The sequence below is a fragment of the Erithacus rubecula genome (genome assembly GCF_903797595.1).
Source record: "Erithacus rubecula genome assembly, chromosome: 15".
NCBI classification, from domain to species: Eukaryota; Metazoa; Chordata; class Aves; order Passeriformes; family Muscicapidae; genus Erithacus; species Erithacus rubecula.
In genome coordinates this window covers 4,439,485-4,465,969 of record NC_136667.1, presented here as the reverse complement: position 1 = coordinate 4,465,969, position 26,485 = coordinate 4,439,485, and the positions used below count along the sequence as shown (strand labels likewise).

Genomic DNA, 26,485 nt, shown 5'->3' with positions numbered 1-26,485 from the left:
ATACTTGGATTTCTTGGTGTTTTTTTTTTTTTTTTTTACTGTAACTATATTCCCCACTATTTATTGAGGCAGACACAGAAACTGAAGAATTTATTGGGGTTTTTTTTCAGTCTGTGGTTCAGTCCCTGTTGCTCTTTCTGGCAAAGCAGGTCAGATTTAAAAAGGATAAATCAAACCAGACCTGTATTAGAATATTTTTATGTACTGGTACATTTTCTTAGGAGATGAAAGATGTGAACTCAAATATTTGGTGAAAAAGGGACTTGAATCTTGGTCTCCTGCTGCTGGATAACACATGATCCCATTCCTCAGCATTTCCTGATTCTGACCTTTCCTATCCTCTGCTTTGCCACAAATCCCCTCCCTAAAGCCCAGTTTTAAATTCAAACAGACCCAAATGTTTGTCTCTTCAAAATAATACAAAATGTTAGTGAAATTCTAGGGTTAAAAAGAGTATTTTCAGTGCAAAGCAGTAAATGTCTGGCAGTTCTCTGAGCAGCTCTTAGTTGATCGTTTTGGGTGAGCCACCACCTCAATTAACACGTTTTTTGGGGTCACTTACTTGTCGTGGTCACACCCAGAGCCAGGGACAAGCCAAGGATCTGCTTCTCTCTTGGATTTTCTCTGATCCAACATCATGATGTTCCCTATGGAAGTGGTTTTCAGTGTAAAAGAAATATAGATTTCACAGGAAGTCAAATCTTGGAAACTTAAAGCTCTTTTTCTATTCCTGCTGCAATACTTTTTATATTTAACCTGCACCAAAACAAAAATGTTTTGGTCCAGATTAAAATATAAAAAATGGAGTTTCAGCGCTTCGAGTGCTCAATTGTTTTGACCTCCTAGGATTGCGGGTCTGAAAATGTATTGATTTGAAAAGCTGATGAATTAGGCTAATGCCATGTGCCCTGCAACTTGAAGAACCAATTATCCATGAAAAATTGCCAGGCAATTGCAAGGTCAGAGTTCAGCAAAGTTAAAGAAGTGGAAGTGGTGTGTGAGATGGGAAGAGCTGGGTGCTGGTTGGAGGTGTTGCTTTGTGCTCTGATAAAATGCAAACTGTTCATCTGTTATAATCCAGATTTGGATAGTTTGGGCAACCTATAAAATATTTTGTTGTCCTAGTGGTTCTGATTCTCTTGGCCTGATGTAGGAAGAGAATCAGCCCTCAGTGAAACATCTGCAAACATCCAAGACTTGATGAAGCCCTTTTTTCATAACCGATGTGCTGATTTTCTTGAAGTAGAAATACAAATCGTTTCTTTCCCACTGTTTATCTCTCACTTCCTCAGCATCATCTCCTGTGCCATGGGCATGAAGCGCTATGTGGAGGCCAACATCTCCCTCAAGTCCCACACCACAGTCAAATACTTCATGAAGATGTGGAGCAGCGTGAGCGACACCCTCATCTTCATCTTCCTCGGGGTTTCCACCATCGGGGAGAACCACGAGTGGAACTGGCCCTACATTTGCTTCACGGTCATTTTCTGCCTCATCTGGAGGGCACTGGGTAGGGGAATTTGTAGATCTTGGTTTTTCATGTGTGTTATTGTTTATGGGAGTGAGGAATGAGATTCCATGAGATGAGAGGGAGCTCTGCCCCTCCGCCATCCTTTCCTGCTGCTCTGCAGAGTGATTGTTCCAGATGGGAGTGCTGGGACTGGGCTGGGCTTGCTGTTGGGCTGGGCTGTAGCAACAAGACTTCCTTCATGCTGAAGAGAAGCAAAAAGCCCTTAAATAAAGAATCAAATTACACTTTTATAGACTAGATCGTGGCACTGAGAACAGACTCAATTCCATTGGTGCAAGGAAGGTGACACCCCTCATAAACACATTTTGACAAAAGCGTCACGTCTCTCACGGATCCAGCAGCTGCTTAATTGTTGTTATAATTTTCTCTCATGTTTTTCCTTGAGCAGCTTGAGAAAATCCAAGCCTCCTTTTTCCCTGGCATTCACCAGAATCCCACAGGCTGGGACATCCCAGCCAATGGCTCCTTCTCCATCTTACCCAATTCCCAATCTTGCATTTTGCTGCAGTTCCCTGCTCTGTGCACTCACTGGTGCTGAATAGAAGCTCTCATGAGATCTATTTTATCAATGTCTCTATTTTGCCATGATCTTTATTTACCCTCCTTCATTGCCATGATCTCCTCTTCCATTTCAGTGTTTTTTGGTCCCTTGGTATTCTCCCAACAGAGGGAATCAGTCTGTAGGTGCATACCTTGGGGTGAGAGATCCATGAAGATCCTCAGATCCCATATTCTGAATTGTGGCAGTTTAAGGGATTTAATTCATAACAAGCTCGTGTACAGCAGCATCCTTCACTGGGAAACTGGAGGAACATTGCAGTAGCTGTCCTGGGTAGATGAGATTTGGGACCTAAACTGTGATCTAGATTGTCCAGATGGTTTTTTGTTATCTCCATGGATGGAGAGTCTACAGCATCCCTGGAAAATCTATCAGGGTGTGTGACCAACTTCATAGCTTGATAAAGAGGAGCAAGGTAGGAAAATACTCTCCTGATAACTGATCTCTGCAGTTTCTTCAGCCACAACTACAGTGAAAACCCAAGTTCTAGTTCCAGAATTCCCTGGGAGGGATCCCATTTTCATGCTTTGGAAATGATCAGAAAAAACAGATGTGCTGTGTTTCCATTCTCCTCAGTTGCATCTTGTGCTGATCCTGTGTTGGGAGAGGCTGGGCCTCCATTCCTCTTACACTGTTTGGCACCTAATGAGTGCAGAGTGCTTCAGCTATGTGTATATTTATATGTAATAACAATATTTGTGAAAATAACAGCACGCAAAGAATTGGCAAATAATTTGAGAGCTTAAAAACATTCAACAGGATTTATGTTTACAAACCAGTGAGCCAAGCAGTGAACTCGAATTTGACAGACACTTCAAGAAATTGTTTAAATAGGTTAGGCCATGATTAGCAAGGCAGAGCAGACTGGGGTTTATTAGCTGTTAGGACATGCCAAAGTTTGTTTTAATAACCATGCACCATACTTGGAAATGTGCTCATTAGTCAGATTTTTATACATTCAAGTGTTTTACTACAATTCAGTGTTTTTTCTTAAATTATTTGCTCAGATAAACGCAGTTCTCAGTGAATTTAATTTTTTTTTTTTAGTTCAAAAAGTCTTTATTGCAAGATATAAGAACATAACAATGCAACAAATGCACCCCAAAACTCCTCCCTAAGCACAGCCTTTCTGAGAGGAGCTTAAATTATGCAGCACATTATTAGGGAAGGGCTCAGGCTGCAGCCACCACTCTTTTCCAGTCAAAATCTCCCTGGAATTCAATAAGAACACACAAACCAGGGCTGGAAATTGAAGAGGGTGTTGCTGTCCTGCAGCCCTGGGTGACAACTGGGAAGGGGCTGCACCAAACCAGACTGGGAAACTCCTGCCTTGGAGATGGTGGTGGAAATTAGACATTGGCCTGCTCAGAGGCATCCAGCACCTCTGGATTAATTAATAATTAATTGGATAGGAGGAAAAATTTCTTCATAGAAAGGACTGCCAAACGTTGGAATGGGCTGCCCAGGGCATGGTGGAGACAACAGCCCTGGAAGTGTTCAAAAATGTGTCTGTGTGTAACTTGGGGATGGGGGTTAGTGGTGGCCTTGGCAGGGCTGGGGAAATGGTTGGACTTGATGATCTTGGAGGGTTTTCCAATCTTAACAATGCCAGGATTCTGTTTCCTTGCAGGAATTGGGGATTTTTGGGTGGGTAGTGCTGGGACTGGTGTGTAAATTGTGCCCCTGTCCTTCATAGAACACTCTCAGTGCCTTAAATATTTGAGAGGTGATTCTGCTGAAATCTGGGGGATTCCTTGGTATGAGGAAGATCCTCTAAAAAGGAGAATAGAGCCCTTGCATGGCAGCACTGGGGCTCTGCTGATATCCAAGCCCTGGGGAGATTTCCTCCTGCTCCTTCCCAAGGGATCTGCAGCAGAAAATACATTCTGCTCAGAATGATTAATTGTATGTCATCTCTTGGAGCAAACTGGCCTTGAATTAGTTTAGGGGATGCTAATAATAATTTATGAGGAAGGATTAAATTAAGACAAAGGCCAGGATATCAGCTCAAGTAAATTTTGTTCCTTTAAATCATCAGCACTATCTGAGCTGTAGAGTGGGGTGGATGTGATCTGAGGGAGGGTTTATTTTATTTATTTTTTAAGTTGCAAAGAACCTTGACACCCAAGTGCTTCCCATCTGCTGGTCTGGGCACCAGTTCTGCACAGCTCCAGAGATGGGGAAGGTGTCACAAGGTTCAGTTACCTGAGTTCCCTATTTCCAAACATCCCCAGCTTTTTGTTTTCTTCAAACTCCTCCAATGTACAGTCAAAGTTCAGCTATTTTTAGCTGGAGGTGTGTGGGAAGATGTTTGATATGTACATAATAAATGCACTGTTTTTATTTCTTTTACAAACACCCTCTAGAAAAGCAACAGTGCTGTGGCTCCAGTTAATTCCTAACAAAAGTCAGTGGTGGGTGGTGCCATCAGTTCTCAAATTGGTTGTTAATCTTTGGGAAATAGGACGTTTATCACATCCATTGGTATTAAAATCACAGCCTACTGATTTAAGGCCTGACTTTTTGTACCTTTCTGCATCTGTTTGTGCATTTGCAAACGGCTGTAAATCACAGCAATTGCTGTGTCACCCCACATGGCCTTCAATTTGTACAGTATAAATCTGAGGGAAAGAAATAACATTAACACTGGTGGAATATAGCTACTTAGCCAAGCTACTGCTTGGAAACTTCAGCAAATAGGAGGGCAATTTGTGGCTAAATTGTTGCTGATGATTTACCTCAAAAACATTTGTAACCTCAGCAATTCAGTCACTTGTTATCACCAATTAGGATAAATCAGTCAATATTTCAGGACTGTAGCCAGTCAATATTTGTAATCCTTCAAGTTAGAAATATGTTGGGGATTAAGTTTTGTCTGGACAAAGCAAATTTCAACCTGTTGGATCAGACAGAAAGAAAAGAAAAGAAAGAAAGAAAAATTCTCCAGTGGCATTTTGGGAATATCCCCCCTCATGCCCTGCTAGCTCCTGGTAATTGGTGTTTACCAATTTTGATGTTTTACTGGAAAATGTAAGATTGTGAGTTTTCTCTAGTTCTGTTTGACTGATGTGCCTCAATCTACCTTCCTGCTTTTCAGGGGTTCTTGTGCTGACTTTCTTTGTGAACAGATTCCACGTGAACACCATCACCAGTAAGGACCAGTTCATCATTGCCTATGGGGGGCTCAGAGGGGCCATTTGCTTCTCTTTGGTTTTCCTGCTGCCTGACTTCCACAGGAAAAAGCTTTTCATTGCAGCAACAACTGTGGTCATCCTCTTCACCGTGTTCATTCAGGTAAAGCCAGGACTGGGCACAGATTGGGGATGAGGTTCCCTCCAGGAATCTGATGGAGGAGGATCCTCTCCCTCTTGCTGGGGCTGTAAGTTCTGGTGCTCCAGCACTGATTTTTAGGGAATTGTGGTGCTCGGGAGGAGCAGCAGCTCTCAGCATTGCTGTGACATCTAGTGGTGAAAGCATTCCTGCATCTTTCTGTGGGATCAGGGTCTTGGGTGTCTCCCTGCTCTTCTCTGACCTCCAGCAAGTCTCTAAAATACAGATTTTATTTCATCTGGCAAACGCTGCCACGGTTGAAGGAGGGTGTTGTGGAAAAATTGGGGTTGTCTGGTGCTGAAGTGAGCAATGGTGTCCACCTGCTGTTTATCCCAAAAAGTAGAGTGGGTCTCTAAGTGAGTGGGAAGTGGAGGTCTGGGAAAGATCTCATGTGGAAAAGCTCCCTGTGAGCTCCTGCTCAAGGACACGAGGTCCATGTGGAGCTGCTGACCAGGAGCCCTGGATGGGGGGAGCAGAGGAATTTCTGGGATTTTGGGAGATGGGGGCTCGTGGCTGAGCATCACCCTCAGAGCAAAACCCTCCTGCTTTTCCTGACCGAGCCCCTCAGGTGGGTGTCGAGCACTTGGACAATGTGGAGCTTTGGGGTTGATTTTGTTTCACCTAAATCCTCCTCCTGAGCTGGAAGAGTGTTGGAGGATCAGTGTTGTGCCAGTGGGATTGGAGTGGTACCTGCAGGGCAGAGGGACCAGGCACAGCATCACCCTGAGAGGAGACAGCAGAGCCAGGACAGGATGGGGGACGTGCTTAGGTGGAGCTTGACAAGCTTTGAAATGCAAATGTGGATGAGAAATTGAAAATCCCCGTCCCCAGGCACACAGAGCAGCTCTTGAGCCTCACACAAAGGTTGTTCTAAGGCAGCAGCTCCAGCTTTGGGAAATCCTTCCCCGGGCTGGGAAAAGAGCTTTTGTGTCACCTCAAAGCTCAGCTGGTGATTTCATGCCCGTGCAAAAGGGTGAGAGTTAAACAGGACCCCGTGTGGCAGGGAGACCCCCTGCCCTTCATACATTCAGTGGAGCAGAGGGGCTCCAGGGACCTGCAGTGCCAGGGCCACCACGACAGCAGGGGGAGGAAAAACCACAGGAAAATCACTTAAAACCTGAGGCAGGAAAATATTGCTGGAGCTCAGCACAGAAAAGGTGGGTAAATGCAACAGAACCTTCAGAAACCTGGGTTTGCAAATGAAGTTTGTGGTGCTGCTGGCAGACACATTGATGGATGCATTGTTGGGGAGGGAATATTTTTACCATCCCAGCATCTTTCATGGTCATTCTGTGTGTGGAAAGGGCAAGAGAAATACTGGCTGTGAAACAACTTCTGTGCATAGTGTGCAGGAACATTTTTGTTCTTGTTTTATGCCAAATGTTTTCGTTACATTCGCAGTGATCCCAATATAGAGTTCATGGGGAGTGTCTGTTAAATAGGACAGGAACCAAGGCAGGGGTGATTTGGGCTCTTTTAGGCTGGTTTGGGCCAGCAAAGCATCTTGTCAGAGTTCAAACCTTCCACATCCTATGATTCCCTTGGAAATCCTGCTGGCTGGAAACCCTTGTGCCACAGAGGAATGTTTGCCCATGGCTCTATCAGTGCATTCCACAAGGCAGGAAACTCCTCTCTTTTGGCTTCCCTAACCCAGGGCTCTTCCCACAACAGCCTGGTTAATCATTTTGAGGAGGTTGACTGAGCCATTGTCAAGTCCTCAGTGCTTCCAAGCAGGCTGGATTTGTGCCACATGGACCAGGAAGTTCTCCAGGGAGCTCTCTGGCCTTGTCTGGAATGTCACAAACCCCTCTCATTGTTCTGCCTCTTGGTGTGGTTTTAAAATCAAATATTGTTGGAAGGTCACTCACTCAGCTTGCTGGCCCCTGACCTCTGCCATGATGTTCTGAGCAAATGTAATAATTGTGAAGGGGGAAGGTTGTTTGGTGGCTGCACTGTCCCACTGGATTCCTGGAGGTGGAAAATGTTGTGTGAGCTGTGATGGAGCTGTCAGACACTCCCTGGGATGAGTTATCCCTGGTGGGAGGAGGAGCAGCACAGGGGACCTGCAGGTGTGCTGGGAAATGATGTGTGGCTGGAATGGCACATGGGATTCCCACAACAATCCCAAACATGGAAACAACTGTGACTGATTATCCAGGAAGGCAAGAGGCCAAATTGCACAGTCTCAACTTAATTTTTTTGTAATATCTGTTATTTTGGAATTTGTGAGTTCTGTGTTATTGACTCTGAATAGCGACACATTTTTTATTGCTATTAGCTATTAAAATGACACATTAATTGTTTCTGCAATTAAAAATGTGTTCAGCTGTCCTCCATGCCAGCATTTGTGACATTCAGAAGTCATAAACATCAACTACTCCATCATTTTTGCTGTAAACATGTCCTAGAGAAGTCATTTCATAAGGAAGCCAGACTAAGAATCACACCACAGAAGCATTTTAGTTCTCTCACGAGGCTTAAAGGATATTAAAACTTTTCCCTTGACCCTTCCCACCAGGTGGAGGCTTTGATTAGGAAACTTAGCCACTGGCTGGCCATCAAAGATTGCTGGAGTAATGGTGTGTGACACACAGTGCTTAAGGAGTGAGCAGACAATTGCTGGCAGAGGCTCCGTGCTGAGCAATCTCAAGGATTATCCTCACTTCAGGCATTTGAACTTGGTTTGTTTCAAGCCCCTTTTCCATCTGGGAGGCCATGAGCAACAGCAAACCACAGGCTTGACCTTGGAATTGTTGGTTGGCTTTTTGTGGTCTTGGAGAGGCAAGCAGAGGTTTCCTCTCCCCATCCTCTGTGAACTCCTGTTGACAGGTTCCTACCAGGAGCAAACAAAGTGTTTGGGATACACCTGCCAGAACAATTTCTAGTCCTGTTGAAGCTTTGCAGGTTTTACCAGGGCAGGTGAGAGAGGCTGTTGGAGCACCAGAACAGAGTCACTGTGGCTCAGCCCCATGCTGGCAGCTTTTGTTCCAGTGCAGGGAAATCAGGAGTGAGGAAAGGCTGATTTTTGTGTCTTTATTTCACAGGGAATGACCATCCGTCCCCTCGTTGACCTGCTGGCTGTCAAGAGGAAAAGGGAGAGTGCTCCCACTGTGGGAGAGCAGATCCACATTAGGGTAAGTGAAACCTCCCTCAACACCTGGCCAGAGCATTCTGCCATCTGGAATGTGTGTGTGTCTCCAGGGACCCTGCAGATCAGTTTTACCCAAATTCTCTGCAGGTCAATCCCTTTCCATGTTGGAAGTCCTATTCAGGTTCCTAACCATGGTTATTTTTGCATTGGAAGAGCAGCCACCAATCAGGCTGTAACATCAGGTAGTGCACAAACATGAGAGAAAAACTTATTTATTGCCCAAAATTTTAAGCTCTGGCCTAACTCAAATTTCTTTGGTCTCTGGAATAAAAGAAAGAAAGAAAATGAGGCTTGGTTGCTTTCAGGATTAGGAATTTCCATGTGTTCTCCAGTCCCATAACCATCATTGGTTTGGATATTTTTGCTAAAAAATGAGGAAAGGGAGGATAAGGTTGGTGCTGTATAGGAGGGAACCTCTGAAGTCCACCATCCCTTATTCAAGGCTAGGTTGGGTGGGGATTGGAACCATCTGGGATGGTGGAAGGAGTCCCTGCCCATGGCAGGGGCTGGAATGAGATGAGATGTAAGATCCCATCCAACCCAAACCATTCCAGGATTCTACATCCATAACCCAAAGGTGGGATTTCATTCCCCTTGTTCTCACCACCCACATGTTGGTGTTTGTAGTCATAGAAGGCTTCAGCTGCTCTCCCACTCAGCTGAGCCTTTGCATTTGCATCAGCAACCAATGGAAAATTAATATATTTCTGCACCTAATTGTTCAATCCCAGCCACGTTTCTGTGGGTATGGCTCCTTCAGGAATATTATTGTCATTGTCTTCTTTAGCAATAAAGCCATTGGGGCTGAGGACATTTGTAAAAACTGTTTGGCATCCTCACAATGGGGTTGGACTGCAGGGCTTTGTCTGAGGTTAACACAACAGCTCAGGAGCCTTTTCCAGTCGTGAACAGAAAACACTTTGTTCTTTTGTTAGGGTGTGAATGATAAATCATCTCAGAAATGTGTTTATTAGGAGGTGTGAGCTGAAAATGCAACAATTAAGTTGAGAAGGTAAAAATGCAGATAGGTAGAAATCAGGGATGAGAAGCCAAAAGCAGCTTTCTTCCTCAAATTTATTTTGGATAGCTGGGATATTCTTGCTTGGAGGAGCAATGATCTGAGTGTGTGAGTGTAATTCCAGGGAATCAGAGTAATTTGAATTAAAACTCATCTCATTCCACCCTCTGCCTCCTTCCCTTATCCCAAATTGCTCCAGGCCCTGTCCAGCCTGGCCTGGGACACTCCAGTGTTGTGTTTGAGGAACACACAGCTGCCATCAGCCATGTGAGGACACTAAACCCACACCAGCCTGCAGGGCTGAGACAGCTGCTCTGAAACTTTTCTGTCTCTGACCCCCCAAAAAGATAGTTTAAAATAAAAAATAGAGCTGTAAGAAGTTCCAGGGTCATCAGTAGCTGAGTGTGGAGGGGCAGCAGAGCAGAGCACTCTCCCAGTTCAGAGGTACCATTAGGGGGGAAAGCAGTTTGGGAAATTACAGGGATTTAACTTTTAGGTGGAAGACTCAACCAGGCTAGGATTTTTTATATAATATTAAACAACCATAATAATGTAGCTATAAAAACTATGATATACTGATTTCATTTAGTGGGGAGTGTCTAGGGGAAGGCATTTTTTTTTTTATTACTCAAGTCAAAGCATCATTCACGTGTTACCTGCATTTCTATCCTGAAGATACTGATTTCCTGAGACAAATTGTCCTCAAAACCCCCAAAATGAGCTTTCCCTGCTGGTCAAGGCCCAGAGGGCAGAACATGGGACCACCAGCCCTTCTGTACCTATCACAGAGAGCACATCCATGACCCTCAGCACTTACTCTCTGCTTGCCCCCATTTGAAAGCAAACTACTCATTGTGCTCCAGCACCAGTGGATGAGTGGATGGAGAATTATCCCAGTGCTTCTCTGCTTGTTTCCCAGCTCAGGGGAGCTGGGAGCATCCCCTGTTGTGTGTGGCTTTTGCTGTTTGCTGCCTGGGTTCATCACGTATGCAAACGGCGTACAGCGAAATCCTCTCTCCTCTTTAGTTCTTGGATCATTTGCTGGCTGGCATTGAAGATATATCTGGACACTGGGGACAGTATTACTGGAAAGACAAGTAAGGATTTGCCAAAATACAACTGTGTACACGTGTAGGAAAAAAAAAAAAAGGAGGGTGATTTCTATTCCCAAAGTTTCGGCTGTGGGCAGCTGGGTTTTGTTCATCCTCGTGGCACAAGGGCTCAATTTGCACTAAATTCCTGGGAGTTTGTACATTTTAAAATAATAAAAAAAAAAGCATCAGGATTTAAAAAATAATTACACATACCATAAAATATATTAAAAATACTATCTATTCTTTGCTGGTCCAGAGAGATGCAGCTGGTAGAGGTTTTTTAGGAATGCCCATGCTTGGAAGTGCCACTAGAGGGTATGGGAGTCACTGCTGCTGAGGAGAATCCTGGCTCCTTGTGAGCAGATCTTAGAGAGATTGATGAGCTCAGAGGTCTTTTCCAACCTGAATTATTCAACGACTTGAGCAGAATAGAAGAGGAAATGGCTCTAGAGGGAATCTGGAAGTGTTTAAATCTGTGGCTGCTGCATGTGCTTGTAGCACTTCTAGAGGAGTTAATGATGTAACTGGCACTTTTGGGGGGTTTTTGTTGTATTTAGTGAAGTTCTAATATTTTGACTCATGTACTGTGATGCAGAAATAATTAGGGACTGACCTCTTGGACCATTGATTTCTGATGAGGAGATAATGGAATTTAATGGAATATGGGGCAGTCGTGGGCTGTGACCCTGCTGTAGCTCAGGTCTGTTGGTGCTGGTGACTCAGGGGAGAGGCTAAACCCATCTCATTTTGTTCTCCAACAGACTGGAATATTTCAACAGCAAATACCTGCAGAAGATCCTGCTCAGGGAGTACGACCAGCCCAAGTCCAGCATCGTGCTGCTCTACGAGAAGCTGGAGCGCAAGCACGCCATGGAGCTGGCCCAGGCTGGGCAGCTGGGCCACAGCCCAGCCCAGCCCTCCTTCCTGTGAGCAAAACAGCTCCAGAGCAGCAGCTGGGGGCTGAAAATGATGGGCTGCATGAGCAGCACCCAGCACAGATGGGGGCACGTGGAGGGTCACCAGTGTCCCCACCAGTTTCGGGGAAATGGTGCTCTGAGGAAGAGGCTCCTGCCCCATTTTGGATGGGTTTGCACTGTTAAATGTTCTGGGTGGCCACTTCAGACCTTGCAGATGGTTCTACTCTGCCACAGCTCCCCGTGGCTCTTTTTCCCACCAGGGAACATATGGACAGCCCAGCTCTGATGGGAAGGCCAAATTCCTGCTTTTCCATGAGCTCCATCTGCAAGGATGAGCTGTTGGTGGGATCCCAAAGGGACACTGAGATTTGGAGATGCACTTCTCATGCCTCTTCCAAAATAAGATGTTCTGCTTTCCTTTGCAGCAGCAGCGACAGGACTGTCATAACAGACCAAAAACTGGAGGACACTCTAAACCCTGCTGTCCTGGACAACATACAGGAAATATTGGCCAGGAACCTGTACCGGATCAGGAGGACGGTACAACTTCTCCCAATCCATATTTGAAGTGTCCAATAACACAAATTTCCTCGGTTATCCGAACAGCCTGAGCAGATGTTATGAATATTTCCATAATTACCCAGGATGTCTCTTTGTGAGCAGAGAATAGTTGGCTGTGTGGAGCCAGATCCAGTTTCCAAGTCAGTGGCACATTTCTGTTTGCTGCCTGACAGCTTTTGAAAGGTTCACCCAGTCAGCCTATAATTTCATGGAATATTTTCGGCATCGGTACCCGCCAGTGAAAAGGAGAAAGGAGGAGCACGTGGGGCTCCAGGCTCTGGCTTAGCAGATCCAGCAGCAGCTCCTAGGGCAGAGCAGGGGTGGGGTTATCCTCGTGGTACATTTTTCCCCGTGGGAGAGAGGTGTGAGTGGGAATTAATCTGCAGAGTTTTTAATCCAGGCAGCAGTTTTGCTGTGGGACTGGTACCAGTGGTTACAGGGCATGAACCCCATTTGCTGTTTACAGAATTGTGGATCCTGTCTGGAGTTTCACACAGCACCAGGGGCTGAGCATTGGAATTGTTTGTAGGGAGACTTAGCCTTAAAATCCACCTAAGCCTTTGTTTGATGGATTGCACCCAAAACACCCTTAAGGGTGGGGCTGGTGTGGGCAGCTCAGCACAGAGGGATCAGCCTCCCCCTCCTGTCCCTTTTCTGAAGGAAGAAATGGAATAAGGCTGAGAAGAGACCTATGGACATGGGGAAGGGGTGAAGATGCAGTCACAGTTCCAGTTTGTGCCCAGTCCTGCATTGCTCCAGCCTAACCCCTTGCAGTGACAGCATTATCCCAGCTCCCACCGGTGTTAGTGGGAGATTTCAGCTTGGCTGGGTGGTGGCTTTTGAAGAATTCCCATTGTTTGCATGATTTATATGGGTTTATACAAAACTTTGAGGGCTGAAGCTGGGAAGGCACCTCGAGCAGTCACTGCAGTCATTCTGTTACCATGTGTGACTCAGCCTTGTCATCCAGTGATTTCTTGGGTGACTTCACATTAAAAAATGCAAAGTTTGGAATCCCATCTCCTTTCTATGGCTATTTTTATTCCCACTCTCCTAAATCAGTGTATGGGTGGGATGGCTGCAGGGGGGCTCCCATGGGATGCTCCCATGGGATGCTCCCATGTCCTTTGTGTCCCTGCAGGGCCCTGCATACAACAGGCACACCCTGCCTGGGGACACTGAGCCTGCAGAGCAAGCCAAGGAGATCCTGATCCTGAGGCACAAGAGCCTGCTGGTGGAGGTGAGCGGGAGCAGCTCCAGGAAGGAGGTAAGAGGGAGCTCAGCCTGATCCCCCACAGACTGCTGATGGTGTTCCTTCAAAAGGCAAATCTTGTTACCTTGCGTTTTAAAAAGGGTCTCAACCCCAAATTGTGTCCAATGAATAGCAAAAATATCAAGGGAAGAACTCCCCAGTGAAGCTCCTGGCAAACTGAGGAGCATCCCCAGCACAGTTCAGTGCTTTGGGAACAAAGACTGGGAAAGTTCTTCACTGAGAAAATGTTACTCAGTGGGCTTCACTCTGTACATTCTGAGGTCTGGTTTTCCCATGTTTTCTTTTCTTTTCTGGGAGATTTCATTGAAGACAGGAGTTTGTCTACCCCATTGTCAGTTCAGAGAAGCTGTAAATACTTGAAACTGCTCAGTGTTATTTTCCCCCCAATTCTTTTGAAAGGACAGAAGCATTTTTGTGATCTTTCTTATTCATTCTGGAGGTGAGTTTTTTATTTTTAAACACATCTACTGGCCAGGCTTGAAAGAAGTAAAATAAAGGGCAATTTGCTTACCAGATTCCTGTGAGAAACAAAATTTTTTCGAGTTTGCTACTGGCATAGCTCTGTCTTGGTTTGTGTTCTGAATCAGAGGAGTAACAGGGTTAATACAATATCTGTGCCTGATGAAGACTTCTGCTCTTTGGAAATTTGGAGAGAAGCTGGGCCAATGTTTAGCTGTGGAAAAAAAAAGTTTTCCAGGAATGATGCATGAGGAGCAGGCTTGATCTTTTCAGTTCCTCCCATTCTCTGTAACTCTATAGAGGAAAAGCTTTTAACCCTTGTCATATTTTGCTCCCAAATGCCCCAGTCAGCAGCAGTGCAGAATCACTGAACATCCAGAGTTGAAAGGGATCCATGAGGATCATGGAACCAGCTCCTGGCCCTGCACAGGACAGCCCCAAAAATTCCACCCTGTGCTTGAAAGTGTTGTCCAAACACTCTTTGAGCTCTGGCAGGGCTGTTGCTTGCAGTAATTGCTGAGCCATCCCTAAATTTCACCCACTTTTCTGAATTTTAGGTTTTGATGGCTTGAGCTGGAGCCCTGTGCAAGTGTGAGCTGTGATCTCTAATCTGAGCAGCCAAGTTCCATCACTGAGGAGAACAAAATGACCTTTCAGAAAGAAATAAATTACCCTTCCCTATTTAGATAGTAATTTTCCATGACAGCACAAGAACTCAGGGGTGCTGTGGATTTTTTTTTTCCACTCCAATTTCCTTGTGGAAGTGCCAATCATGGAGGAACCCACCGAGAACCAAATGCTGCTGGTGCTCAGCCCTTCCTTCCCAGAAAGGTGTTCTGGCTCTTGCAAACAACTTAAAGGATTTAATTTGATCATTTACATGCTGATTGGTACTTACAATTCAGAATAGATAGGCAAGAACATGGCATGTTCCTGTAGAACATTTGGTATAATTAAACTTCAAAAGAGCAACATCAAACTCTGGCTGATTTTGAGCACGACGTTCCCTACTTTAAGGATATTTGATTGTTAACCCTTTTGCTCCTGCTTTCCCCTTCTCTGCTGCATTTGGTGGGAAATTCAGCAGTTTGGGAAAGTTGTTTCTCCTGTTCCCTTTGAGTGCTTGCAGCTGAGCTTTTGGGGGAACAGAATAGTTTTTGGGGAATTGCAAAATAAATTGGATTCATTCTGTGTACTGACTCATGGATGATGGAAAACGCCCTCTGAGGGTGGGGATTATGAAAAATGCCAGTTTGATGCTGAATATTAAATGTTGTCATTGGAGGCATTTGTTGGTGCTGCTCACACCCCCTCACTGCAGCCCTGTGCCAGGTGAAGGGAAGCAGATATAAATCCCAGAATAATTTGGGTTGGAAGGGAGTGTAAAGATCATCCAGTTCCAACCCCCTGCCATGGGCAGAGTCACCTTCCACTAGATCAGGATGTCCTGTCCAACCTGGGGATGATAGTGAATACTGGGAGCTGATCCCAGTGACACCTGTAAGGGTGGCTCCAACCCAAAAACCATCCCTCAGTGCCCAAAGGACAAGCCAGGCCTGTTTTGTTGCAGCTTTTCTGCTAATTTTTAAGCATTTACTTTAAATTACTTTACCTCATTTACTGTGAATAGAAATAAAATGATACCCCAGAACGATGGGATAAGGCTCTAACAAAGCCCTGAAATATTAACACCATATTAATTATATATATATAATATTATATAATATTAAGGAGGGTGGGTGAATGATCCTACTTTGTGCTGTAGGAGGACAGATTGCAGAATTTGTCAGCAGAAAGAAAGAACACTCTGCTAAAAAGTAGATTTTAGCCTAGTATAAGCAGTTCAGTACTTACCAATTTTCAGGAAAAATCGGCTACTCATGTTTCTTCCATGCCAAATTGAAAAGAAAATTATATTTTCCTGATTAAAGAATGACATTAATGAAAAATGTCAATAGTGTTAGAGATATTTCTGATTGTCAGATATTCCATCTTTTGTAGTCCCACAGGGAAGGGTTTGGCCTTCCAGGTTTTGAGTCAGCAAGGAAAACTTGGGTGCAGTTTTTCTATTCTACATCTCACCACGAGATGGAAGCATTACAACTGTGTTTGCAAACCCAACTGGAAATCCAGGACAGGAAACAAACTTCCAGCAAAGGGCCACTGAAACCCCTGTGGGGCTGGTGAAACTCCTGCAATTCCATTGCCAGTCTTGGAAAAAGCTTTGGTGATACCTTGAGTGTTAGGAGCTGAGGGAATAGTTAAAAAATCTTTTTGGTTCAGTAGAAACCTTGTTTTTTGTGTGGTGAGCATCTGTTTTTCTTCCATAGTGAAGCTGCTGAAAGCTTTGCTGTTAAATATGAAGCTGTTGTAGCTCAGTTAACTCATATTTCATTAGGGGCTGGTTGGTCTTTTCCCCCCAGACAAAATCAGGGATGTGTGGGAGAACATCCTCATGTGGCCTGGTGGTTTCACCAGGCTGGGGAGGAGCCAAGCTCATCTTGGCTGGACAATCATGTCCTTGCACAGGAAAGCAGAGCCTCTGCAGGATGGACACAGGTCTGTGGCTTCAGCCAGGAGGGTTTGGGGATTGGAGTGGGATGATCTTTGAAATCCCTTCCACCCCAGACCCCTCTGTGACACTCAGTCACCTCTGCTGGGTGGCTTTAGGTGCCTTTGGGGTCTCCTGCTCTTTAGGTGCTTTGCAGCAGGGAAGGAGGATCTTGGAGCCTCCTCCAGGGAGGTTTGGAGAGCAAAAGGGGAAAAAGCAGGAGAAACAGCAAGAAGAGAACCATCTCCCTCCTTCCAGAGCAGGTTAAATGATTTACACCAGGCAGAAGGACCTTGGCAGGAGAACGAGGTGACTTCAGCTCTGAACCACAGCCCAGAGGATTAACTCCAAGACTATCTATTTCCAGCAGAAACTTCTCCTTCCTCTGCCTAAGGACAAAATTCCTGCCAAAGGCTGCTGCTTCCTGGAGCTGTGCATCACTGCTGGCTCCGAGCTCCGGCCGCATTTGGGGCTTGCCTTATTCCAGGCAGGGCTCCAGCCCAGCCTGAGCTGGCAGGGCGGATTCTGAGACCCAGGACAGTTTTTATTTACCACAGAGCACCCAGAAAATCCTTGCACCTGTAGCCAGGCAACTTGGTCCTCTTTTCTCCTGCCAAAACACGAGTGCACTCCCCCAGAAGGAGCTTATTTGGAGCTGCCTGTGAGCCATGTGCGTAAATGACACAGTGCCTTGGGTAATTATGTCAGAGCCCTTTCATGGAGCATGCTCTGAGAATCATTAAATGCCCCTGGGAATGGCTTTCCAGGGAGCCAGGCGCTGCTGCAGGAGCCGGGCAGGCATTGTTATTAAAATGGTCAATGAAAGTGAGAACAAGGGATGGAGGGCAGCGGTCCTCGTTAGGGGAGGGAGGGGAACGAACCGAAACAAAACAGCAAACCAGGCTGGGAGGTGTCCAGAGTTATTTTGGCAGTCTGGGTTTCTGGACCGAGGTGCCAAATCACAGCTGCGTGAGAGACTTATTCCCAGTTTACAGAGGCACAGAACAATCCAGCCACCATTGTGCTACCTGATTTTTATTTTTTTCGTTCCTATTTTTTTTTGTCCTGGAGGGTGGAGATTAGCACTGGAGTGAAAGGACAGGGAGCTCGTTAGTGCCAGCTCGTTACCTGCCTCCTTGGCCTGCAGCCAGCGTGGGGAACAGCCAAGGTGAGAAACATCCATATCCTGGGGACAGCTCTGCTTTCTGCACTCCCAGCTCCAGGGCTCCCGTCCTCTCTGCTGGACCATTCCTGGGGAGCTCAGACCTCTTCCAGAACTCAAAACATAATTGCTGCATTGTGCAATTTTAATTCTGTAAGCGTCTCACATTGGCTCAGTTTTGTTTCTAAATTCTTGACAGTCCATGAAGAGCTTCCAGTGTTGTTCAGAGAAGCTGTGGATGCCCCATCCCTGGAAGGGTTTTAGGCCAGTTTGGATGGAGCAGCTTGGTCCTGTGAGAGGTGTCCCCACCCACAGCAGAAGGACTGGAATGGGATGATCTTTATGGTCCCTTCCAATCCAGGCTATTCCATGATTCTATGTCGTAGCAGATCAGCATCTGCAAATACTTCCTGCCATCTCTTCGGTCTGTTTTTAGCAATCCTTGTTGTTGTCGTTGTTTATTTTTCCATGGCAAAAGTCGAATGAATGGGAGTGGAATCCTTAGGGATTGCAGAGGGCTGGTTTGTGAGGCAGGAGTGTGTTTCTCAGGGCACTAAAGTCCTTCTCTCCCCAGTCCCAGAAGGAGGAGTCGTGCTCGGCGCAGGGCGAGGCTCCCGCGCAGCCCAAGCTCTGCCGCTCCTTCACCGGTAAGTTTGGGGGGCTGGGGTCACCCCCTGCCCTCCCCTGCTCACCCTCATCCCATGGAATGGCCCAGCAGGTGACAGGGAGGATGTGGGGCAAAGTGGGGGGCCCTAAATGAGCCTCATGGGTGAGCAAGGAGGGCCAAAAGCTTCCCAGCTCCAGTGGTCCCTCTCAGCCCAGCCTGAGACGGGTGTGAATGGTTTGGGCTCTCCCAAAGCCATCTAATCCAACCCCTCTGCCACAAACAGGGACATCTCCAGCTAGGTCAGGTTCCCTCATCCAACCTGGGATGTAGCTGTTTTAATCCACAGTTTACCAGCAATACTTCAGTTATGTTCTTCCTATAGAAAGCCATGACTGTAATCGGGGAAAATGATAAAAACCATTGTTTCTGGGTAAGTTTTTTTCCACTCCAAGGAAAACATGAGCACTGTGGCCCCTAAGATACAGTGGTGACAGAGCAGAAGGAGATTGGAACCCTTCATAATTGCATGTTTATCCCTGTCAAAAAAATCCCATAATGTGACAACATGACACTCCAGGTGCTCCAGCAGGACCCCTGCATTTTCCAGAGCTGGTTTATGGTGGTCACTGATGTGAACTTTTGCTCTGAAAAGTTGCAGATGGGGAATGAAAAAAAAAAAGATATTGATCCAAATCCTTTATGTATTTCAAAGTGCAAACCTGGATCTTTTGGCTTTTTCTTCCATGGAAATCCTGACCTTTGGTGATAGTGATCCTGTTTTATAACTGGGAAGGGATCCTTGGAGCGGAACATCTCATCCCCAAGGAGCACGTGGCCACCTGGCTGCTTCTTTTTTCCTGCTGAACTTTAAAGGGTTTTTCTTTGTGGTGTTCCTCATGGTGTTCCTCATGGTGTTTGTTTCTCCCCCACAGTGGGGAACACGGAGAAGGTGCGGGAGGTGAAGGAGAACCGGTCCAAGTCCGTGTGCGCCATCCCACCGAGCTGGGGCGGGAGGAACGAGCTCAGCCTGGAGATGCACCAACACAGGGGCTGCTCTGGCTCCTCATCAGGGCTCTGACTCCTCCAGGGAGGGCTGCTCAGTGTGTAAATAATGTAAATAAGATGCATGTTGGACAGGACATGTGGGCTGGGAATATCCAGAGTGGTTTGCATGGAAAGTCGCTGTTATTGCCCAGTGCTAAACTTTTGGTAAGAACTGAGGGGAAGATGCCCAGCTGAGCACCAGCAATGCCAGGGAATGGCTGAGGGGGCATTTCTAAGGAATTTATAGGAAAAATTATCCTGTTCAGTCTTGGAAAATTGCTGAAACTGCCTACAACTGCAAGGAAGGATGTTTTAAGAGGGTGAAATATGAGATCTTTTCATTAGTTTTCAAGGATAGGCTAAACAGCAGGGAGCATTTGGATTGTAGGTTGGGAAAAACTTGATAATCTCAAAGCAGGTTTTATTAGGGGATGGAGGAAAGAGCAGAAACAGCAAAAGATTTCTTCTGCTCCTCAGGAACTGATGGATTCTGGCTATGAACGTGAATCTCATGAAGACCAAAGTTAAATCACATAGTTGAGTAAGGGGATGTGTCTTACCTGAGGGATGGTCCCACACCCAGTTCTGCCAATGAAAAATTATTGCAGCTGAGTTAAAAGGGAGAAATATGTTCTTACTAGTTTTTAAAAATTATGGTGTCCTGGCATAAGCTGAGGTGGTTCCTGTTGACTTGAAGGTCATTCCATCACTGGAAATTCATTTTTTTGCAAAAGAAAAATTGGAGTTTTTAGCAATAGATGTGTGTTTTACATGTGTATATACATACATGTACATATGCATTGATTTTAATACAGGCTTATTGTCATCTTCAGTTAATTTATTACAGTTTAGGTTTGTTTCCTAGTTTAATCCATGTGCATGGGAGCCATGTGGGTTTTAGAAAACAGCCCATCTTTGAGCATGTTGTAATACAGGATACAATCTAAGGCATTTTTGACTCTGTTGAAGTGTTCTGTGCTTCTATTTCAATTAAACTCGTTGTGTTATGGGATCATCTCTGAATTATTTTCTCCTTGCATCTTCAACTTGCTGCTGGGGACACTCAGGGGTGGCTCTGGTGTCACTCCAGGCAGATCCTCTTGGAACAGCAGCTCCTGCAACCCTTGGCCAGTGATCCCAAGGTCAGGAGTGAGGAAAGTGATTGTAACAAGGAAATAAAATTGGTGACAACCAAGGTCCTCAGCTCTCAGGGGTTGGAATGTCCCTGTTCACCTGCAGTTTTATGTCCTCATTATTTTAAATTTCTTCTTAAATTATGCACAGTAAATAGTCATTGGAGGATTTACCAAGGTGAGTAGATTTTATTCTATAGTGGGAGAGTAAAAAGGAAATTAAATCAATTTGCTTGTCAAGGAGTTTGTAATCAAGGATAGAAACTGTGATTGGCTAATTCTTGCTTGGGTTTTTTTGGTTCTTTTATTTTGGTTTTATGCTTTTACATCTGAACTGTGTTGTTTTTGTCTGAAATACTGGGTGTTTGTACCATCTTTGTCTTGCATCCATCCTTGCCATCTTTGTACAGCATCCATCATTTTTCTGGGCATCAGGCACTTGAATAAGGAGTTTTTCCAGTTGAGATTCCCACCAGTTCTCTGCAATATCATTATGGTGACTGTTTTAGTGGGGGTAGATTTCTTTGTAATACTGTTGTAGACAACAGAAGTGATTCAAAGAATGCCAGAAAATGGAATGGAAATTTTATCTGATGTGGGGAAAAAAGGTTAAAAAAAAATTCCTTGCATTTTTTTTTTTTTTTAATTGTACATTTTCATCTCAATTCAGCATGAGGGATCCAGGCATGGGATCCTTCCTGGATCATTCCCTTCCAGCCCCACTCTGAGTGCTGGGTCCATCAATACCTCTCTGCTGCATGAACAATTTGCTTGATCTGCAGAGATATTCCCAGCAGGACATTTTTTCCCAATGAGTCACTCTGCCCTAAATTTAACCTTCTGGATACTGTCGATTTTTTCTTAAAATTTCTTTACAAAATATAATAGCCTGGCTAAAGCTTTTATGAAGTATTTTCCAGTCACTTAGTGGCCAAGCCCTCTGACTAGTTTGTATTTCAGCCCAGAATACCTTTGATAATCTTTGCCAGTATCCAGTGTTGGTGGTCTTAAAATTCTACAACTGAGTGGAAAACTGTTAAGTGCTCAGGCTTCAGAGCATGCCTAATTAATTCTTTCCAGGATTTTAGTCCTTTAAAAAGTGTTAAAAACATGGATTCAGTGTATCATTGAATATTGCATGGTTCTGTGGAAATAAATTGCATCAGTTTGATTCCTTTAGGAGTTCAGAGAGTTTTTGCTCTGTGCTTACTCTGGAAGTTACAGGAGTCTCTGGAAAGTTCAGGTTAAAATGGGCAAAAGTTGTAAATGAGGGGGAGCAGCTGGATGGCAAAGAGAGAGCCCAAAAACCACATCAGAAAACTCTTTGCAAAGGCATCAATCAGCTGCATTTGAAAATCAGGCAAAATCTCCCCTGCACTCAGAACTCCAAAAGCATTTCCTCATGTGAACTTTAGTATTTTTATTTTGAGCAGAAAACCACACTTGTGTTTATTTTATTTCACGACTGCTTAAGGAGATTATAATGACTTAATCCTGGAAAGGGCTCGCAGCGCTTGAGAAGCAGGTGAGGCAAATTTGAGCTTTTTTCTCTCCTGACATCAAGTCCTGGAGGGGATTCAGCCTCAGAAGAACCATTAAGGATCTTTCAACATCCAGGCTTATGTGCTTCTTCCAAGAGACGTGGAGACGGGGGAGATGAAAGAGGAGCATGTGATGGAGATGAACTGAGATTATCATTAAATGCAGAATTAAAGGGGCAAATGGCAGCAGGGGTATCTATTGCTCTCCCTCCCAGCACAGCTCAGGCTGGGGGTTTGTTCTTTGTGAAACCATTGGGGATGTTAATGGTTTTCCAAGGTGAAGCTTGGGTGCTTTTGAGTGCTAAAAAGTGTTTTGGGTGCTCTTGTCGGGGTCTGGTTGGCTTTGCTGTCCTTGGTGTCCTCTTGTTCTGAGGTTTGGGGAGAAAAGAGTGAAAGAAGAGACTCCAGAGAGATTCACCCTCCTACCTAAGGAAACGCCACACAGGACATCTTTTGGAGCAGGGAGATCATAGAACCATGGAATCATTTGGTTTGGAAAAGCCCCATGGAGCCCAACCATTCCCCCAGCACTGCCAAGGCCACCTCTGACCTGTGTTCCCAATTTCCATGTTCACAGAGATTTTAAATCCCTCCAGGGATGGGAATTCCACCCCTGCCCTGAGCTATTCCAGGATTTCACCACCCAGGATCATCAGGCCAAGCTCCAATGAAGAAAGGTCTGCAAAGATCTCCAAAGGGACTGGGTAAAATCTCCAAAGGCAGCCCTGGAAACTCACTTCTCTATCAAATTGCAAGAAATCCTCTGCTTTCTGCATGAGAGAGTGAAAAGATGTTGATCCATCTACATAAAATGTGAATTTTTCTGTGAGCATGGATCAAACTACAGGAAATAACAACACAGACTGTGCTGATGGAGTCTTTGATCAATTCAAAGGTAAACCACCCAATTCTGTGAAAAATCTGAGCTGACTTGCCCCAGCTCCTTTCTGGAATGTATATCTTTTGGAGAGTCACAAATTTGGTTTGAAAGCTTAAGGGAAAAAAAAAAAATCCTCAATGTCAATTAGGAATTAATAAAATGCTCAGGATACAAGTTTCCTTTCCATCCACTGAAGTCCTGGAGCTGCCCATGGTGGCATTTGACCTCTGTGGGTAAGAGGATGCTGAAGGCAGGTCTAGTGGTTAATTCACCCCCCTGCCTTTGGTGTGGCAATTCCAGAGATCCCAGCACAGGCTCCAAAGGACAAACATCATTAGCACTATCTCCAGGCTGTGGGAGAGACCACACAGGTCTCATTGCCCAGGAATTTTTTGGATCCTGAAGGTGATGAGGATGTGCTCGGGGCTGTGACAAGGGATCACAGAATCATCCTGGAATCACAGGATGGTTTGGGTTGGCAGGGACCCTAAAGATGATGCAGTTCCAAATCCTGTCATGAGCAAGGACACCTTCCACTGGACCAGGTTGTTCCAATCCCTGTCCAGCCTGTCTTTGGAAAGAAACACCTGTCAGGAGTGGGATTTCAGTGCACAGAGAGACATTTCAACCTTGGGAACTCAATTCCTATTCCACAGCCTCAGAATTTGGAGGATGTTTGACTGGGCACAAGGCATCCTGTGAAGAGCCAAGGCTGGGCACCAGCAATGTTCTGCCTCAGCCACACAGGGTTTTTCTGCCAGTGGGACCCAGAATTCCTGAGGACACTTCCAAATGGCAAACAGCACTAACTCGGGATGTGCAGTAGCACGAAAACAGCAGTGCCAAATACAGCTGGCTCCAAACACACCCAGAAATCTGGAAGTGTGCATTAATCCCTTTTTTAAAAACAAAAATACACAAGTGCCCACTTTGCATTTTAATTTTATGTAATTGCAGTGTGAGATATAAAAAAAAAAAAAAAAAATCCTCACTCCTGGTGTGCAAATCCTGGTTTTCACCCAGCTCCTCTGAGCATTGCCAAGACTCCTGTCAGTTGTATCCAGCTTTGAGGAGATCACAAGAAGAAATAGCAACCAATTGTCATTGTAACTTCAGACAGGTTTAGCCAGGATTGTGGGAGTTAAATGTCTGATTGGAATTGCACTAACTGATTATTTAGGATAGATAAGATGTACTTTTTATTTAATCAACCAGTTATGTTTACTGCAAAGAGCAGCAGTAGGGCAGCAGTGACTGAGGGATGGGTGTGTTATTGCTGTTCAAAACTGTGGGAAAAGAGTGAATATGCTGGGATGAGGTGGGAAAGGATGATTTGTTTAGCAATGAGATGAGTGGAGGTTTAGGGAGGGATGATCACATGGAAATCCTCAGCAGTAGCTGGGAGTGTTTCCAGTGGAATGGCAGGAGGGTGGGATGGACAGGGTGTGTTTATTCCTGCAGGATCCCACCTCTGTGGCTGAGTTTTGACCCTGAGTGATGGTAAGTCTGCACCCTGTCCCAGCTCTCCTTTCTCCCTGTGTCAGTGAAGATCTAGATTCCTCTAGATCCCACATCCTCTGGAATTCCTCACATACTCACAGTCAGGTTAAACCAGGAGCAACTCTGCCCCTGGAACATGAGTGAGGTCCAGTGTGTTATTTTACAGCTGCAATATTTAAGGAACACAATGCAGAGGGTAAATGATTATAATTTAAATTCTGTTGTGCTTCTATAAGGACAACAGAAGATTGAGAGGTTTCAGCACTCTGTATGCCTCAATAGGAAATGTAGTCAAAATTTTTCCCATCCCTCTCCAGGTTCCCCAACTAGTGTGCAGTTACTTTGAGATACCCATATGTTCACAGGTAACTTTAAATATTAAATTGATTTGGAAATTAATTTGGCAACACAAAATCCCATAGGATAGGGAAGCCAACAACATCAACCCCCTCCCTTGTTCAGAGCAGTTCATGACTAAGGCTAAGGTAAGAAAATCAGAACTTGATTTTTGACTGTAATTTAAATTTCTTCTTTCAGCCTCCTGGCATGTCACAGGAATATAGTTATTGCCCTACAGAAATTATAATTTCCCTAGCCTGGCATCCCATTCTTGGCAGTGATCTACAGCAGATGCTCCAGCAGAAACAAAAAACATTAGAAAGCAAATGGCAGTGAAATTCCATGCAGGAATGTCCTTGCTCCCAGGAGACACTTCTCCCCTAGCAGGCTGGGTGGGTGGGGTATAGATCCATGTAATCCACTTTTCTGTGGCAGGAGCGAGAACATAATTTACAACTGCAGGACATCCCTAGTGTGTCGTGTGTGCCCCTGGTTGGATTCTCCTTGTCCAGCTCCATGGGGACCTGCCTGGTGTTGATTGCAACCCTTCCCAAAGACCAGGATATTTAAGATCTTCCAGTGTTGTAATGTTTTTCTTGCATCCTTGGGGTTACTTTCTGTAAAAGCCACGTGTCTTGGGTTGCAATACAGGATGTGGCCAGCAATGTGTATTCTGTCCCCATCTGCTGCAGTCGGGTGGGGCAGTGACCCTGATCTCCTGGCACATATCATCTGCTAATGAGCCATCTTTAAACCAGCTGGGGCAATCATCTTTATCTTTCCCATGACCCACTCTTCATCCAGGAGGTATCACCTGTTAATGGGCCATTGTTAAAAACTGGGTGTGGCAGCGATTCTTATCCCTGTGGGAGATATCTCCTGTTAATGGGCTATTGTTAAAAACTGGGTGTGGCAGCAACTCTTATCCCTGTGGGAGATATCTTCTGTTAATGGGCCATTGTTAAAAACTGGGTGCGGCAGCGATTCTTATCCCTGTGGGAGATATCTCCTGTTAATGGGCCATTGTTTAAAACTGGGTGTGGCAGTGACCCTGATCTCCTGACACATATCATCTGCTAATGGGCCATCTTTAAACCAGCTGGGACAATCACCTTTATCTTTTCACAATCCATCCTCCCTCCAGGAAGATATCATCTGCTGCTGGCTCATTCAGTCCCACTGCATGACTGATAAAATTCCATCATCCCACTGGGAGATGCTCCAGCCAGGGCAGGAGCCAAGCCTTTCCTGACCAGATAAAAACTGAGATTTTGGACAGCAAGGAACCTTCTTTCCACTGGATTCCAGAGGAAAGCCAGACCTTTCCACATCATCCCTGGACCTGTAGAGGAAACTGCACCTTCTCCAGGAGCACTGCTCCAGCTGAACCACATCTGCCACTGCAGGAGGATGCAGCCACCATTGAATGGGACTGCTGCCAACACCCTGATGGGTGTCAACTTGGATTCTGACTGTCAGTGTTTTGGGATTGTTCTTTGTAATACTGTATTTCTATTTTAATTTTCCTAGTAAAGAATTGTTATTTCTTATTCCCATGTCTTTGCCTGAGAGCCCCTTAAGTTCAAAATTATAATAATTTAGAGGGAGAGGGTTTGCATTCTCTTTCAAAGAGAAGCTTCTGCCTTTATTGGCAGATACCTGACCTCCAATCCAGGACAGGTTTTGCTCAGAGGAAGGAGGAGACGCGAATTCCAGAATTGCCATTTGTGGGGACACAGTGAGAGGTGTCACCACAGTGGACACTGAGGACACTACGGGCTCCACAGTGTGGGGAAGACCTTTGAGTCCATCTCTGCTCGTGGGAAGGATGGGAA

General features: G+C 45.2%; 1 protein-coding gene across 2 annotated transcripts in view; it reads left to right on the top strand.

Moving 5' to 3' along the window:
• LOC306808552 (sodium/hydrogen exchanger 2-like) overlaps nt 1–26,485 on the top strand; it is a 516,475-nt gene that overhangs the window by 5,609 nt on the left and 484,381 nt on the right. The window contains exons 4-13 of one of the 2 annotated variants that reach the window (XM_079319226.1): nt 1,293–1,510; nt 5,188–5,384; nt 8,465–8,554; nt 10,616–10,686; nt 11,445–11,609; nt 12,026–12,140; nt 13,303–13,428; nt 18,181–18,257; nt 18,600–18,643; nt 19,146–19,267. In XM_079319226.1, the coding sequence (XP_079175352.1) occupies nt 1,293–1,510; nt 5,188–5,384; nt 8,465–8,554; nt 10,616–10,686; nt 11,445–11,609; nt 12,026–12,140; nt 13,303–13,428; nt 18,181–18,257; nt 18,600–18,624 (1,084 nt within the window). In that variant the 3' untranslated portion in view covers nt 18,625–18,643; nt 19,146–19,267. Of the gene's footprint in view, nt 1–1,292; nt 1,511–5,187; nt 5,385–8,464; nt 8,555–10,615; nt 10,687–11,444; nt 11,610–12,025; nt 12,141–13,302; nt 13,429–18,180; nt 18,258–18,599; nt 18,644–19,145; nt 19,409–26,485 lie in introns of those variants that run through there. The other variant, XM_079319225.1, reaches the window with a different exon arrangement.